Source organism: Myotis yumanensis, unplaced genomic scaffold, assembly GCF_028538775.1.
Source record: "Myotis yumanensis isolate MYYU_CA2020_CCGP unplaced genomic scaffold, mMyoYum1.0.hap1 SCAF_19, whole genome shotgun sequence".
Taxonomy (NCBI): domain Eukaryota; kingdom Metazoa; phylum Chordata; class Mammalia; order Chiroptera; family Vespertilionidae; genus Myotis; species Myotis yumanensis.
The window spans coordinates 22,291,985-22,307,197 of record NW_027223770.1 but is presented as its reverse complement, the minus strand read 5'-3'; the positions used below and the strand labels follow the sequence as shown (position 1 = coordinate 22,307,197).

Below are 15,213 nucleotides of genomic sequence, written 5' to 3'. Positions count from 1 at the left end.
GGTTCATAGAATTGCACCTATGGTGATGCCCTGGTTACTGTAAGAGGCCAATATGAGGGGAACACTGGAACTTCCTCTACTTTCATTGCAGCCTGACTTTCTATAAACCTAAAGCATTCCAAAATGAAGTCTCATTTAAACTAGTAGCGGAGTGGGGGGCACTGTTTGGCCAGAGGTGTCAGGGAAGACCCTGAGAAGAGCAGACACGGGCAGAAACCTGCGAGCAGGGAGGAAGGGCGGGGCCTGAGGGACAATGGGTGATGCACATTCCCATGCAAAGCTGCAGTCGGGCGGGGAGACCACAGCCACCACCCGGGACCTGGACAGCAGTTCCTGGTCCGTTGGTCCCACTCAAGCAGACAGGCTTCCTGGGAAAGGGGAGCTAACATGAGCCGGGGAGCAGCTTCCAGGGGTCACAGGAATGTCCCAAATAGAAGATAGGAAGGCAGCGCGTCCCCACTTTGCAGATGACGAAGCTGAGGCCTGGGGAGGACAGGGGGCCAGTCCAAGGCCACCTGGCTTGGTCGCCATCCGAAGCCTGTGGATCTTCCGCATTCCCGAGCTTCCCCGGGGCTCAACAAGCAAGAGTGCCCGGCTCAGCATTCCAGACACCAGGCGAAGCTGCTACGTGTGAGCCGGGCCATCTTCCGTGACCCGGAGGGATGAGGAAATCGTAGGCACATTGCAAAACCAGCAGCGAGCCACATGCTCTGGGACCTCGTCACCCACAGGAGGCTGGTGACTGAGTGGAAATCTCTCCTGGCTTCACACCCCGGAAAAACCTTCTAAACCGTCTCGCCTTACCTCTTCATAGTTCAGCTGGGGAAACTGAGGCTCGGAGAAGCAAAGATGTGCCCAAGGTCACATAGAGAGTTGGGGCAAAGCCAGGTGAGGGGAGTGGTGTCTCTGTCTACCCCCAAAGCGGCCCCTGAGTCCTCCCTCCCACCTCCCACCCGCCAGACTGTGTGCCGGTTCCTGGGCCACCACAAGCATGCCAATGGGTCTGGCGTTTTCTCACACCCACCCCAGCCCTTTGCACATGCTGTTCCCTCTGCCCACCACACCCTTTCCCCTTCCCCACCACAGCATCACTGTGTATCCCCCAGAGCTTGGCTTTCTTGGGTGTTGGTGGAACCCCACGATGAGACCGTGTTCCCACAGCTCTGGGCATGGCCCCATCCTCGCACACACACGGTCTTTGCTCCGATGTCTTGTGCAGGGGTCCATGTCGACACCAAACTGCAATCCCGCAGGTCAGTGACCATGTCTGGATTGCTCACCCTGTGCTCCCAGCACCTGACCCCGGCTCCGAACTGCTGCTGCTCAGTGTGTGTTGAATGACTCTACGGTGGTAGCCGGCTGCTGATGCTCCTAGCACCCACACTGAGCTCCCCGTTCCTGGGGATGGCAGCCTGCACCTCAGTCATCTCTGAGCGCACCTCCAAATCTGACACCAATCCCAACACCACCAAGCAATTCTCCGATACCAGCAGGGTGTCCTACAATTTAAACCAACTTTCACACTCTCGTCTGAAGTCAGCATCAGGTCCCACAGGTGAACAAGGGCTCAGTCCCACAAGACGCCCTCTCCACCCCGCCCCGCCCCCCCCCCCCCCCCCCCCCCCCACACACACACACACATCAGACACCACTGACAACTCTAGGTTGTCACCTGTATTTCTGAGCGACTGGCTAGAAATCAGAGGCTCCCATGACCCCCCTCCTCGGATTCCACTGATTTGCTAAAGTGGCCCTCAGAGCTCAGAGAGACATGTTAGGAACTAGATGACCAGGCTTCAGCTCAGGAAGAGCCAGATGGCAGCGGTGCCCGGGGGCAAGGTATGTGGGAAGGGGCGGAGCTTCTCTGAGTGTGTACCTCTCCCTGAATCTCTGTGTTCACCAACCCAGAAGCTCCTGAACCCCATCCTTTTAGGTTTTTAAGGGGTTTCAATATATAGGCATGATTGATGACATCACTAGCCATTGGTGACCGATTCAACCTCCAGTCCCCTCCCCTCCCTGGAGGTCAGGGTTGGGACTGAAAGTTCCCACCCTCTCATCACTGGTTGGTTTCCCTGGCAACCAGCTCCCATCCTTAACTCAGATGTGGCTTAAGGGAGTTTGTTATGAATATCAAGGAATCTTTATTGCTCTGATCACTTAGGGCGCCACGGGTTTTAGTGGCTCCAAGGGCTGTCAGGCACAAAGAGGCCTGTGACTGAAAGGTGGGGGGGGGCTAAATATATATATTTTTAAACATCTTTTTAATATATATATATATATTTTATTGATTTTTTACAGGGAGGAAGGGAGAGGGATAGAGAGTTAGAAACATCGATGAGAGAGAAACATCGATCAGCTGCCTCCTGCACACCCCCCACTGGGGATGTGCCCGCAACCAAGGTACAAGCCCTTGACCAGAATCGAACCTGGGACCCTTGAGTCTGCAGGCCGACGCTCTATCCATTGAACCAAACTGGTTAGGGCTGTATATATTTTTAAAGAATAGTTTTGTTTTGTTTTTCTTAGAGGGGAAGGGAGAAGGAGAGGGAGAGCAACATTGATGTGAGAAACATTGTTCAGCGTCGTCCTGCACAGCCCCTACCAGGGATCGAGCCCACAACCTGGCACATGCCCTGACCAGGAATCAAACCTACAACCCCTCAGTACACGGGATAATACTCAACCAACTGAGCAACACCAGCTGGAGTGATATTTCTTATTATGAATCACAGTATCACAGCCTCCCTGACACCAGGCCCACAGTCTGACACCCTGTGGACGGCAGAGTTCAAAAACACAGGCGATTGTGGGCAACTTATCTCTTCCTCATGCTCTTCGGGACTTTCCAAGTTGTCTACCATGTCCATAGATTGTTCTTGTGATTAAAAAAACACGAAACTAAGTCACTATATGTCACCCTACAGGTGTAACATGACCAGGTCCAAAGGTCAATAATCCAAGGATATGAACCAGGAGGGGCTCCTGTTTTTCAACTGCTCCAGGGGCCCGGGAGGGAGGGCCCATCCTGGGGGAGAAGCTGCTGACGGACGTCTCCTAAAAGTGTATTTTTAGGGCCTCCGGAAAATTCCCTGGGCGAGAGGCATCTGAAGTATTTGCAAACATTCAGCAGGAGGAAAAATAATATTTTCCAAGTCTTTCCCCTTTTGGGCGTTCTCAACCCAGTGGCAAATGTTCTAGAAAACTCCAAGGCCCACCCGTGACAATTCCTCATTAAGCCCCTCTGATCACGGAGACCTGACGAATGTCATCTAAACCACCATCACCTACTGCTCACCCTGTAGTGTCACAGATGAAAAAAACAGAGGCCCAGAGAGGGCAAGCGACTTGTCGGGGACACACAGCAGGTCAGCCTCAGAGTCAGAACAAGATTTGAAAAGCACTTCATACCCCAAAACCACTTCCTCATGGGTTCCCTGCCTTTGGCATTTCGCCAGAAAAAGTTTCGGGGTTTTTTTTCTGTTATATAGAGGAGAGAACGCAACAACATGCGGGTTTCCACTTTTTCCGTTTGCTCAGTAAGTTCACTGAAAGGAAAACGAAATCTATTCTTCTCATCTCATAAAAGCCGGGGCATTTTCACACACACACAAAAGCAAGAGGATATCATTTCAGAATACAGAAGAGCCCTTTAAATCAAAGAAATGTCACTCTCGGGAAAACTCAGCAAAGCTGTCCTTGTTTCTCTGGTCTCCCCCGCCCCTCAGGCCACTTGTGACCGCCTGTGGACCACTGGTCCCAAGAGAGTCAGGATTCCCTGCTCTTCCACAGCCCCCCTCCCTTCCCCAACACCCGGGCTCCTGGAAACCACCACCATTTGTTAAAGAAAACAGAGACGGTGCTGGCAGGCAGAGCCCAGAGGCAAACTTGGCGTGAGGAGGAGGAGAAGGAGGAGGAGAAGGAAGGAGGAGAGGAGAAGCGGCAGCCTGGTGCCACTCACCCAGAGGTAGCGCAGGAGCTTCAGGAGGCTAGGGCAGTAATAGTACTCCATCGCCCTGCCGCGCCGGGCTGTGCAGAGCGCATCCGAGTGCTTCCCGTTTTCCTCGGGAGGGGGCGGCTCTTCCCTCTGGGCTGGTCACGCAGGAATCAAGTTCACGGCGGCATGAATCATTCAGAGGCCGGCTGGCAGCCAGGGGACCAGCCAGACACCCTGCGCCCTGCTAATGGCCACGCTGCCTGCCGGGCGGGGAGCCACTGCTCAGGTCCCACGAGCCTGTAAACCCGTGAGCCCGCCTGTAGCACCTCTGGTGGCCTGTCCAGCGGGGTGGGGCCAGGGGTGGCTCCTCCTAAAGCCCTCCTGGAGGTGCTGGGGGATGGCAGGGTTCCCAGCTGGGTGGCAGGAGGAGCCAGCGTGTGTGTGAGACTGTGACTGTGTGTGAATGTGAGTTTTACACAAGGGTGTGTCTGTGTGTGCTGGTGCGTGTGCACGCATGGTGTGAGGGAACGTGTGAGTAGCAGTGTGTGTGGTTTCTCCCCAAACCGTACATGGAGGGGGAGGGCCCCCAGCTCCTGACTCAGAAAGGAAATAAATGAGCTCAGGATCCTGTCGGGTCACACAGTCCCTTCTGGCCTCAGTCAGGTTCCCTCTACACTGCTGAGCAGCCATGGAAGGAGCACCTGGTTGTCCCCATGACACAGAGGGAAAAACCGAGGCCCAGAGGGGACTGATTGGTCAAGGCCACACAGCGTGTTAGAAAATGAGCCAAGGCTGGAATGCAGGCCTCCTGACCATGAGTCCTGGACTCTGTTCACTCCTGAGAGGGTGGGGTGCTGAGGACAGGAGAGACCAGCTCTCAGGGTCACCATCTGCCCGCTGCACCATGAGGGTGGGAGGAGCATCCATTTTCAGGGACTAAGAATGCAAATTACAGCTCCCAAGGCCACCCCAAGGTGACCTAGCTTAGATGCCTCCTTCACAGGAGCATGATCTTGCCAAGTCCCTGCATCGCTCTGAGCCTCGGGTGCCTCTTCTGTGCGATAGGTGGGCGCCTTGTTCGGGTGGAGGAGGTAGAATCACACACTGAGCTTAGGCCACACAGCACTCCCACTGGGAGGCCTTATCCTGCCCACCAGCCGGAGGAAGAGGCCGAAGTTCAAAGGCATCGGGGTGTGCGGCTACTCAGCGCGAGGGCAGCCCCAGAGCCCCTGCCAAGCGCCCCCCTTTCCGAGGAGGAAGGGGTGCAGGCACTTGGCAGAGGTGCCAGCTCCTGCTCCGCCGGCCCCTGGGCCCATCTGGTCCACAGGCTTTAGCCCTAGCCCAGCACAGGCAGAGGCACAGCCACTGGCAGGAAATCCCCTGGACACCAGGGAGAAGCTGAGCTCAGCCGCTGAGGAAACCACAGCAAACTTCAAAGCTCTTCGCAAGCCGGCCCGTGGCTTCCTCCATCACAGCACCACATCCGCATGCCGTGGGCCCAGCCACTCACTGCCCACTGAGAGTGCAGCCGGAGGCTGAGCCCTGCTCACTCCCCCATCACTCTCCCCCCCACACACACACAGTGCAGCCGGGAGGCCGAGCCCTGCTCACTCCCCCCCACCCCCACCCCGGACACACACACACACACACACACACACACACACACACAGGGCAGCCGGAGGCCGAGCCCTGCTCACTCCCCCCCACCCCCACCCCCGACACACACACACACACACACACACACACACACACAGGCAGCCGGCGGCCGAGCCCTGCTCACTCCCCCATCACCGCCCCCCCCCACACACACAGTGCAGTCAGAAGGCCAGACCCTGCTCACTCCCCCATCTTCCCCCCAACACAGTGCAGTCAGAAGGCCAGACCCTGCTCACTCCCCCATCTTCCCCTCCCCGCCCCCAACACACAGTGCAGCCGGAAGGCCAAGCCCTGCTCACACCCCGTCACTCCCCCCCCCAACTAGCCGGCCCCGCAGGCCTGCTATGTAGCTGGGGTATGTGTGTGTGCGTGTGTGTGCGTGTGTGTGCGTGCACATGTGTGTGCAGGAGTGGGGGGTTGACTACATAACAGTAAAGTCTGGGAGCTGGGCCCTGCTAACTGAGGGGCTAACGGAACAGTGACACAGGTGGCCCTTTCCCCCCGGAGCAGAGGCCCCCCACCGCACCCCTCACCCCAGGTGGAAGTGACCCCTACCTAGTCTGGGTTATCCCTCTGGTCAGCCGGCCCCACCCTGCACTGTGGGACCCTTCTCCTCTGGCCAGGAGAACCACCTGCACAAAAGTGGCAATGGTACCCCACACATTGGAAGCCTCCCCTGGCTCCCCAACAAATGGCTCTCTCCCCCCTACACCTTGCAACCTCCACCTCCTGACCCCACCTCCGCCCCGCCCACCCTCAGGACGCTTGCTCTGCTATTCCTGGAAAGCGGCCCTCAGAAAGATGTGTCAGCTCAGCACCTTAACTGGAAAAAGATCTTTATCGATATAACCAAGTTAAGGGTATTGAAATGAGATCGTCCAGGATGTCCTGGTATGGGCCCTAAATCCAGTGCGTGCAATGTAAGGGCCTGAAGGGAAGTCGCAAACACAGGACAGGTCGGGACAGAGGCAGGACTGGGGCATGCTGGGAACGCCTGGGGCAGCACGCAAGAGGCAGGAGGGGCCTCCCCAGTATCCTTGCAAGGAGCAGGGCCCTTCCCTTGCTGGCACCTCGATTTCTGACTTCTGGCCTCGCAGCTGTGAGAGAATAAATATCTATTGTTTCAGGCTGTCAAGGGTGTGGTAACTCCCATGGCAGCCCCGAAAGAGAATGTGCTCCCCCTTCCTCTTCGTTTGCTCCTATTCCTGGTGGGGTCTCCAGCTGAAGACCCAACCCTCCTGCCTCCTCCGCAGCCTCCAGTCAGGCCAAAGGCAGCCCCCCACCCCCATTCCGCGGGGTCCCAGAGCGCCTCTTTTGGGGAATATTCTTCCTCTTTTGTAATTCCTCCTTCAACCTCTCCTCCCAGGTCAGCTCTCCCAGGACCCACCAGTTCAGCCTGGCTGCCCTCATCCTAACGCAACACCTGGCCGCAGCAGGCCCTGGGACAATTCTTATTAACATTACTCATTCCTTCCAAACCATCCTGTAAATCTACTCAACGTGCTTAGCTTTTGACAGAAACTCCCATCCATAAAAAAGATGGGAGGTTTTTAAACTGACATCAGCATTCACAAAACAAAACACATACACACACCAAACAGATAGAAAACTGGCACCCCCTCCCGGGAGTGATTTTGCCTGGATGTCAGTTTTGGGCCTGGGGGGTGGGTGTGAAGAAGAGGACGGAGAAGGCAGGCGCACTGTTTTGTTTTTTTAATTAGTTGCCAACATTTAGGCATCAGGAGAATTTCATGTGGCGACGCAGACTCCTGGCTTCTCTAGAAAGACGGCAGGATGGCCTCCCCATGGGTCTGCATTCCGGTGTGGGGACAGGCAGGCACTGCACCTACTGTCTGGGGCCTGGATCCACCTCATTCCTCCCACTCCTCACAGCCCTGGTCCAGACCACATGCTGGCCCTCCCGGCATCTGAAGGCTTTAAAATGGATTTTGAGAGAGAGAGAGAGAGGAAAGGAGAGGAGGGGGGGAGGGAAAGAAAGAGGAAGAGAGAGAGAAGGAGAGAAATCAATGTGAGAAGGAGACACCCATTGGCTGCCTCCTGCACACCACCTACCGGGGATCAAGAATGCAACCCAGGCACGTGCCCTGACCAGGAATCGAACCAGCGACCTTTCAGGGCAAGGGACGATGCCCAACCAACTGAGCCACGCCAGCCAGGGCACAGGCATCTGAATTTACAGACCTAGGGAGAGGATGGCATGTCTCCTAGAGGCAGCCAGGGCACTAGCGAGGGTGTGGACGCTGAGGGCAGAGGCCTGCGTTCAAATCCTTGCCCAGCACCAGCTAGCTGTGCGATGTGTGTGTGTGTGTGTGTGTGTGTGTGTGTGTGTGGCGGGGGGGTTAACCTCTCTGTTCCCTTAAGAAAATTAGGGGTGACGACAGTGCCTGCCTGCCCCACAGGGTCACTGGCAGGGAAAAGGAGGTCATACGTGGTTACGTGCTCAGAGCCAAGAGCTCAGTAAGCACTCCAAACACCTCAGCCACAACTTCCTGTTGTCCTATCAGTTCAGCCATGCTGGCTGGCAGGGTAACAAGGAGGGGCCCATGCTGGGTCAGACTATCAGGGCCAGGGATTACCGACCCCAAACAGGCACCTCTGAGCTCATCCCACGAGGGCAGAGCCACTGCACAGGGTGTTAGAACCCCCCAGAGCGAGGACGATGGGCCAGGGACAGAAACTCATCAGGGCAGAAGGCCCTGGATGCCGAGCAAGGGGCAAACCTGGGAGAACAAGAACCTCGGCCCCGGGGTAACCTATGGTCCCCTAGCATGTCACTGGCCAACCGGTTTAGACCCCCTGACCTTCCTCCCTAAAGATAACACCTAGGCCTTGGTTGTATTTCAGCTCCAGGCCCAGAAAAGTAGCAAAACCAGGCAAATGGCCCCGTGGCTGCCTCAGGACCAGCTGCATTGACCCCCTGCCCTGGTGCCGACCAATCAGGGGAGACAGGACCCTGAAAGGACACACCTGCAAAGCTGATGAATTAATTCTATTAAGACCCGCTCCTGAGACCTCCCCTAAGAGTTCCACCTGCAAGAAAGACAAATAGGCTCAGGACAAAGGAGCCAGTGTGAGCTCCCCCTCCAAGGAGCTCGCCCCTGCCATTTCCCATAGGCACACATCCACTAACCTCTCAGGGACCCCAGGAGACTTGCAACCAAGAGAGCAATGGGCAGCGGCAGCTCATCCCGGGCTGACCCCTGGACCTGCCTCCATGGCCCCATTTCCCTTTGGACATCCCCCGTTCCACCCCCTTTTCCTTAAATAAGTTCCGTTTTCTCTGATCACTGTCTGGGATGGCTATTTACCTGCCCGCACACCACCCACCTTAACCTTTCAGGTGTATCAGCAGCAGGATGTTTGAAATCACTTCAAACACACAACTGGAAAAAGAAACAGGAAAGCACTCGTCACCCCCCTCGTGCCCAGCCTGCAGTTCTCTGGACCATGCAGAGGGATCCACAGGGGAGGCCGGGGCAGGAATGTGACACAGACAAGAAGGAGCCGGTCCAGCACGGAGGGCCGACAGGCTGCAAGGCAGCTGCACCAGAGGCATGTCCTTGGGGAAACACGTGCCATGCAATTCCGGGGCAGGGCACACCCAGACACGGCAAACCGGTGGAGGTGGCAGATCAGAGGTCTCCGGGGGCTGGGGGTAGGGGGGCAGGGAGTGACTGCTAATGGAGACGGGGTTTCTCCCTGGGGTGATGAAAAGTTTCTGGAATTAGACAGGGGTGATGGCTGTGCAACTCTGTAAATTTACTATAAAGTATTAAATCATACACTTACAATGAGTGAAGTTCATAATCTGTACATTACACCTTTGTAAGCTTTGGGAGGGGAGAAGGGGAGGAGGAGGAGGGGGAGGGAGGAAGAGAAGGGGGAGGAAAAGGAGGGGGAGGAGAAGAGGGAGTGGGAAGAAGAGGAGGAGGAAGAGAAGGAGGGGGTGAGAAGAAGGAGGAGGGGGAAGAGGAGAAGGAAGAGGAGGAGAAAGAGGGGGAGAAAGAAGAGGAGGAGAAAGGGGAGGAGGAGAAGGAGGATGATGAGAAGGAGGAGGAGGGGGGAGAATAAGGGGGAGGAGGGGGAGGAGCCATCAGTGAAGACAAATGGGGGAAGGGTGGCCAGGGCAGTGAGGCTGCAGAAGAATGGTCCCCACCTCAGCCCCAAAGCTCTGATGTCTGGCTTGTAAATGGAAACTGACAAGAAGCCTGATGGGTAACAGAGCTGAGCGACACGTGTGCCTAAGTCTGGCACGCATTAAAAAGAATGTACTATTTAGATCGCCTCCATCCTGCCCCCTGGTGGCCACTCTTGAACACCGCACAAGGAAACTGATGCCTTCCTTAATCTGGAAGACAGGATGGGGGGAAAGAGAGACACTGCAGATAGAACAGCCCCTGGAGGACGCTTAGGTCATTTCTGATGTCACCTAATGTGGAGTCCTGCCTGTGGCACCTGCCTATTGAATGAGCCTAGGCCAAGTCACTTCCCCCAGGCTGTCCCCTGGACTCTGGAACATGTCCCTCGTGTAGAGCAGTGTCATGCCCCTAAACCTTTGCCCCGTCTGCTCCTTCCATTGGGCAAACCACCTCTTCCCAGACCACACCCAAATGGCAAACACCAGCTCATCCTTCAAGATTTCCCACACGTGTCCCTCCTCTGTGAGACTCCCCCACGTGGAGACAGCCCAGCAAGGTCTGAGACACAGTCTCAGAAACAGGGAAGAATCTGACCCTAAATTGGAAACCAACAGCACAAAACCATTCGTAACACAGTGTGGGAATAAAAGCAGACATTTACCAGTGAACCCCCCTCAAAACGCAGTCCAACCTACTGCCAGAGGAGCAGGGGCTACCAGCAGGGCCCAGGGCCCAGGACTCCAGTCCCCACCTGGAGGGTCACTCTGGCCAAGTCAGGCCCTCTCTCTGGGCCTCAGTTTCCCCATTTATAATGAGAGGGTTGTAAAGTGAGACAAAAAGGAGAGCAGAGGAAGAGAGGGAGCCAGGAGGAGGAGGAAGGGAAAGGGAGCTAGAAGAGAAGGAGAAGATATGGGAAAAAGGAAGGAGATTGGGAGAAAGAAGGAAAAGTGACCACTGACCATTCTGAGTGCTGAGTAATCTCACTGCTCACAAAAATACTCTTGCGGCCAGATAGGACTATCCTCATTTTAGGGGAGAAAAACTGAAATTCAAGGAAGTCCCTGAAGTCACTTGCTCAGGGTCACACAGTGGCAGAACCGGAACATGAACCCACTTCTTTCAGCCTGCAAAGCCCAATGCTAAGGTCCCACAGTCAGGCTTTGAAGCCATCAGAAAGTGAGCTGAACATCAGCACCTCCTGGTGGCCACTCCCAGAATTGCAGGCATGAATCCTGGAAGCAGAGAAATTAGGTCTTCCACCCTAGCCTGTGGGGTTCAGGCCCCACCCATCCACCTCTGAAGGAGAGAAATCAAGCAGGCAGCCGTGGGGCAGGGACCTGGGGGCCTGAAGGACGGCGCCAAGGCAAGCCATGCCAGGACTCCAAGGACAAAGGCGCCTCAATGGCAGCGAGTGGAAGAGGAGGAGCCGGGAGACCAGGGTGGGTGCCAGTGTGCCAAGACTATAAAAAGACCGGTTTTAAATGCTTTCTCTCTATAACCTTTGTCTTTACCCCCACACACAAAAGTTCAAGTACGATCAGATAAGCTGAGTCGGTGCACTGGAGAGTGAATGGAGGAAAGGGTAAGACAGAAATCTGTGGAAGGGAGCCTTCGACGGAAACACCGGGCAGGTTTCAAATGTATGGGAGTCTGCAAGCCTGTGGCTGGGATCTGGTGCCGGGCTCGGCAGATGACTCCGGAGGTCCAGTTCCTCTGGCTCTGCCGCCCCAGCCCCACGGGCAGGCTTTTTAACTCTGTTGCAGCCATTATCCCACCAGGTCCCTGCACAAACCCTACTGGGGCGCCTTCTTCACCCCATTTTACAGAGGAGGAAGCCAAGGTCGGGGAAGTGAAGTTTCTTGCCCGTGGCCATAAAGCTGGGAGGAATGGACCTAGGATTTACATCCTGGGGATCCCGTATCTCAGAGACATGAGACCGGGCATGGGCGTTGCTGACATGCGGGAAACTGCGAGCAAAAAGGACCTGTGAGCAGGACTAGAGCTGCCTCATTAAAGAAACACCTATCTCAGAGGCCCCTCCGCATCGGGCCCGGGCCCGGGAGGGACCTCATGAGCAAGCGGAGTGCTCGGCAGATCTCCAAGTTTCATGGAACTAAAGTCCAAAAACAGAAAAGGAAAGGAAATCACTGAAAATCAGAGGTGGTGAAGCCCTGGAACCCATTTGGGGACACAGGCTCTGGAGGAGGGAGCTTCTTGGGTCCTGCTGCATCAATGACCCGCCTCCTTCCACAGGTGAGGAAACAGGCTGAGGGAGAGGACGTGCTGGCCCACGAAGACGCAAAAACAGTAATGATAATAGTAATAACAATAACACTTACTAAGGTGTTTGCAGTGAACTAGGGACCATGTTAAACACTCCCCGCATGACCCTATCCGACCCCCACATCCTCCCTGTGAAACAGACACTATTATTATCCCCATTTTACAAACGAGGAAACAGGCCAGAGGCCCATCTGCATGCAGAGCTAGGATCTGAACCACCAGCCTAGCACCGCCTCCCACGGGGACCACTACTACCAGAGATTGTGCTGTGTGCTGGGCCCTACGCACAGTCTTACTCTGTCCTCCCTATGGTGCAGAATTAAGGATCATGCTCCCATGTGCCAGTGAAGAAACTAAAGTACAGAGAAGTGAAGCAAATTGCTCAAACAGGCCAAGAGGAGAGGCTGGTGGGATTCAAACCCAGGACTTTCAGACCCCAGCACACATTCTCTTAACGGGTCCATGCCTGCAGCTGGGGTTACCTCTCCGCATTGGCCAGAAACCTGAGAGGGAGGAAGGCTTTCTCGACAGAGCCTCCAAACCCCCTCCACATCGGGAACCGCAGCGGGCGGGCTGGACAATAACACCTTGCTCCCAGACAGGCACCTGCCTGGCCTTGACCCCTCAGGCCCCCGGGCCAGCCCTGACTCTCCACACGGCCACATTCCCAGTGGCGTCCGAGGACCAGCACCACCTGCAAATCCACTCCGGCCACGCCGGTATCACTCACCACAAAGGCCCCGCTCCTCTTGTCCTTGCAGAAGCTGTGGCTCCTCCGGGGGCCCAAAGCCACAGGGGACACCTGCTGGAGAGGCGGATCTCGGTCCTGGAGGGCCTCCTCCCTCCCCAGGTCTCGTGATGTCACCTGAGACAGGACACAAGGAAAGGACTTTACTGGGGCTTTGCCATATGCAAGACGAATAGGTCACACCATGAAAGTCCATTCTGTACCTAAAAGGGGGAAAAATAAAATTAAAGCTCCAACACTCCTCCCCCCCCACCCCGCCCCCTGCCCGCCCCCACACACACTCTGACCCCTCAGTCTCAATGATAGGAGGTAATATGCAGGATCAGCAAGTCTAGATTCAGCCCGGCCTCAGCCATTTAATAACTGTGTGAGCTCAGGTGAGTGCCTTCACCTCTCTGATCCTTGACCAAGTGGAGAAAGACCAATGATAACAGTATTCAGGTTCACGGGAGAACCAAGCTGGCATCTGCACTCAGAAAGTGTATGACATAGTGCTGCCACCAGGGGGCGGGCGGGTACAGGTCCTGGGCACCTGACTTGTCTCACACTCTTCTCCCCGACTTCCTGTCAAAGGAAGCACATAAATGTTATCCAGCATTATTACTGCCACTGGTAACTCTGGGTGCCCTCATTTTAGACATCTCTCCATACATCCAAACACATCTGCACACATGCACAGACACAGAAACCGTCTATATCTAGGTCTATAAATAGTCCTATCGACACTAGTCTGAATCCTGTCACTCTTTTCCCTCTCAGCTATAGACACAGGATACATTCACAGGCCAGTACATACAAGACTCCAGAATGGATTTTACATGTTTCCTACTCTCCCCACACAGATAAGGGCAGGGCAGCCCAGAGAGCGACGGCGCCTGCTGAGGGACACACAGCACCAGCGAAGAGCAAGGCTGGATTCCCGATCTCTTGCCTCCGAGTCTTTCTTTGATGCCGTATGAGACTCTCTGGGTCTCCTCTTCCCTCCCTGCTGGTCCTTTCCAGTTTCCCTGCATCTCAAGGGAAGGTCTACAGGCAGGTGCGTGCGGAGCAGGACCTGGCCTGGGGTGAGAACACTGACGCAAGGTAGCAAATAAGCGAAGGCATGAAGCTTAACCTGGAAGTGTAGCTCCTCCAACCTCCTTCCCATCAGGCCCCGGGGCCTGGGGCTAGACCACACATGATTTCCTGATAAACCCCCAACAAGTCCGTGAAGCAGGGAGGATCCCCATTCTGCAGATGAGGAAACTGAGGCTCAGAAAGGTCTGGCCAAGTGCCCAGGGTGGCACAGCCAGGAAGTCACAAAGCTAGGGCCCCGTCCCAGCTCTGCCCAAGTGGCAGTCCAGGGAGACATCAAGTCAGAAGAGCACCAAGGGCTCATCTTCCTCCTAAAGAGCGGAATGAAAAAAGCGGGCGGAAGGTAAGCAAGCGGGTTACAGGAGGGAAATACGGCCTCGGCCTCGGGACAAGACGAGGGCGAGGGGCACTCACTGGGGCGTGCGCCCCAGGGTCCGAGGCCACACCCGGCTGGCAAGGCTGAGGGAAGCGGGCCCTGTTGTTCACGGTGAGGATGCGAAGTGGGGCAGCCCTGCTGCGGGGCGAACCGGCGGGTCCTGCAAAATGACAACCGCGTCCACCCGGCACAGGCGACCGCCATCCTGAACCCGCGCACGTCCACTACGTCCACACTGAGCGTCCTCCCAAGGGCCTGGGAAACTGACCATAAGCAAAACAAGGGATCACGACACCAGCTGGACCACAGGCTCATTGATCTAAATAAAAGTTCCTAGGACACGTGTCTGGTCACAAAAACATCCCCACACCTTCCTTCCTTTCTCTCTCTCTCTCTCTCTCTCTCTCTCTCTCTCTCACCTCCCTTCCACTCTTTCTAAAATTCAATGGGAAAAAAAATAGCCTCTTTCCTCAAGTAAAGATTAAACACACACACACACACACGCACATGCAAGATGATGATTTTCCAACCCATTACTCCAGTTCATGGGGGGCCAAAGCCTCTCTCAGCAGCTCGGGGCCCACGGCGGGCACCCACCCTGGACAGGACACCTGTCCGCCCCAGGGCCGCTCACACCCGTACTCACCAAGGCGGGGACCATGCAGACCCACCGAGTAGCCCGGCGCGCACACCTCTGCAGCGTGGGAGGAAACCGGGGCGCCCGGAGAAGCCCACGCGGACATGGGGGGAGCGTGCAAACTCCACGGATAGTGGCCCTGGCAGAGGAGCCATTTTTCTCTCTCCTGGTTACGATGCTGAACGAAATGACATCATTCGAGGAGCGGCTGAACCTGCGCATGTGCACAATGACGTAGGCACGCACAAGGTACGTGGGCACGCACAATGCCGTAGGCACGCACACGGTACGTGGGCACGCACACGGTACGTCCACACTAGCTGTGACTCAGGCCACCCAGGC

At 55.8% G+C, this 15,213-nt stretch overlaps 1 protein-coding gene across 1 annotated transcript in view; it reads right to left on the bottom strand.

Annotated features, from left to right (window-relative positions):
• The window catches only part of KIAA1671 (KIAA1671 ortholog), a 119,940-nt gene that overhangs the window by 65,922 nt on the left and 38,805 nt on the right, over positions 1-15,213 (bottom strand). The window contains 1 exon segment of the mRNA XM_070399757.1: positions 12,767-12,901. Within this exon segment, the coding sequence (XP_070255858.1) occupies positions 12,767-12,901 (135 nt within the window).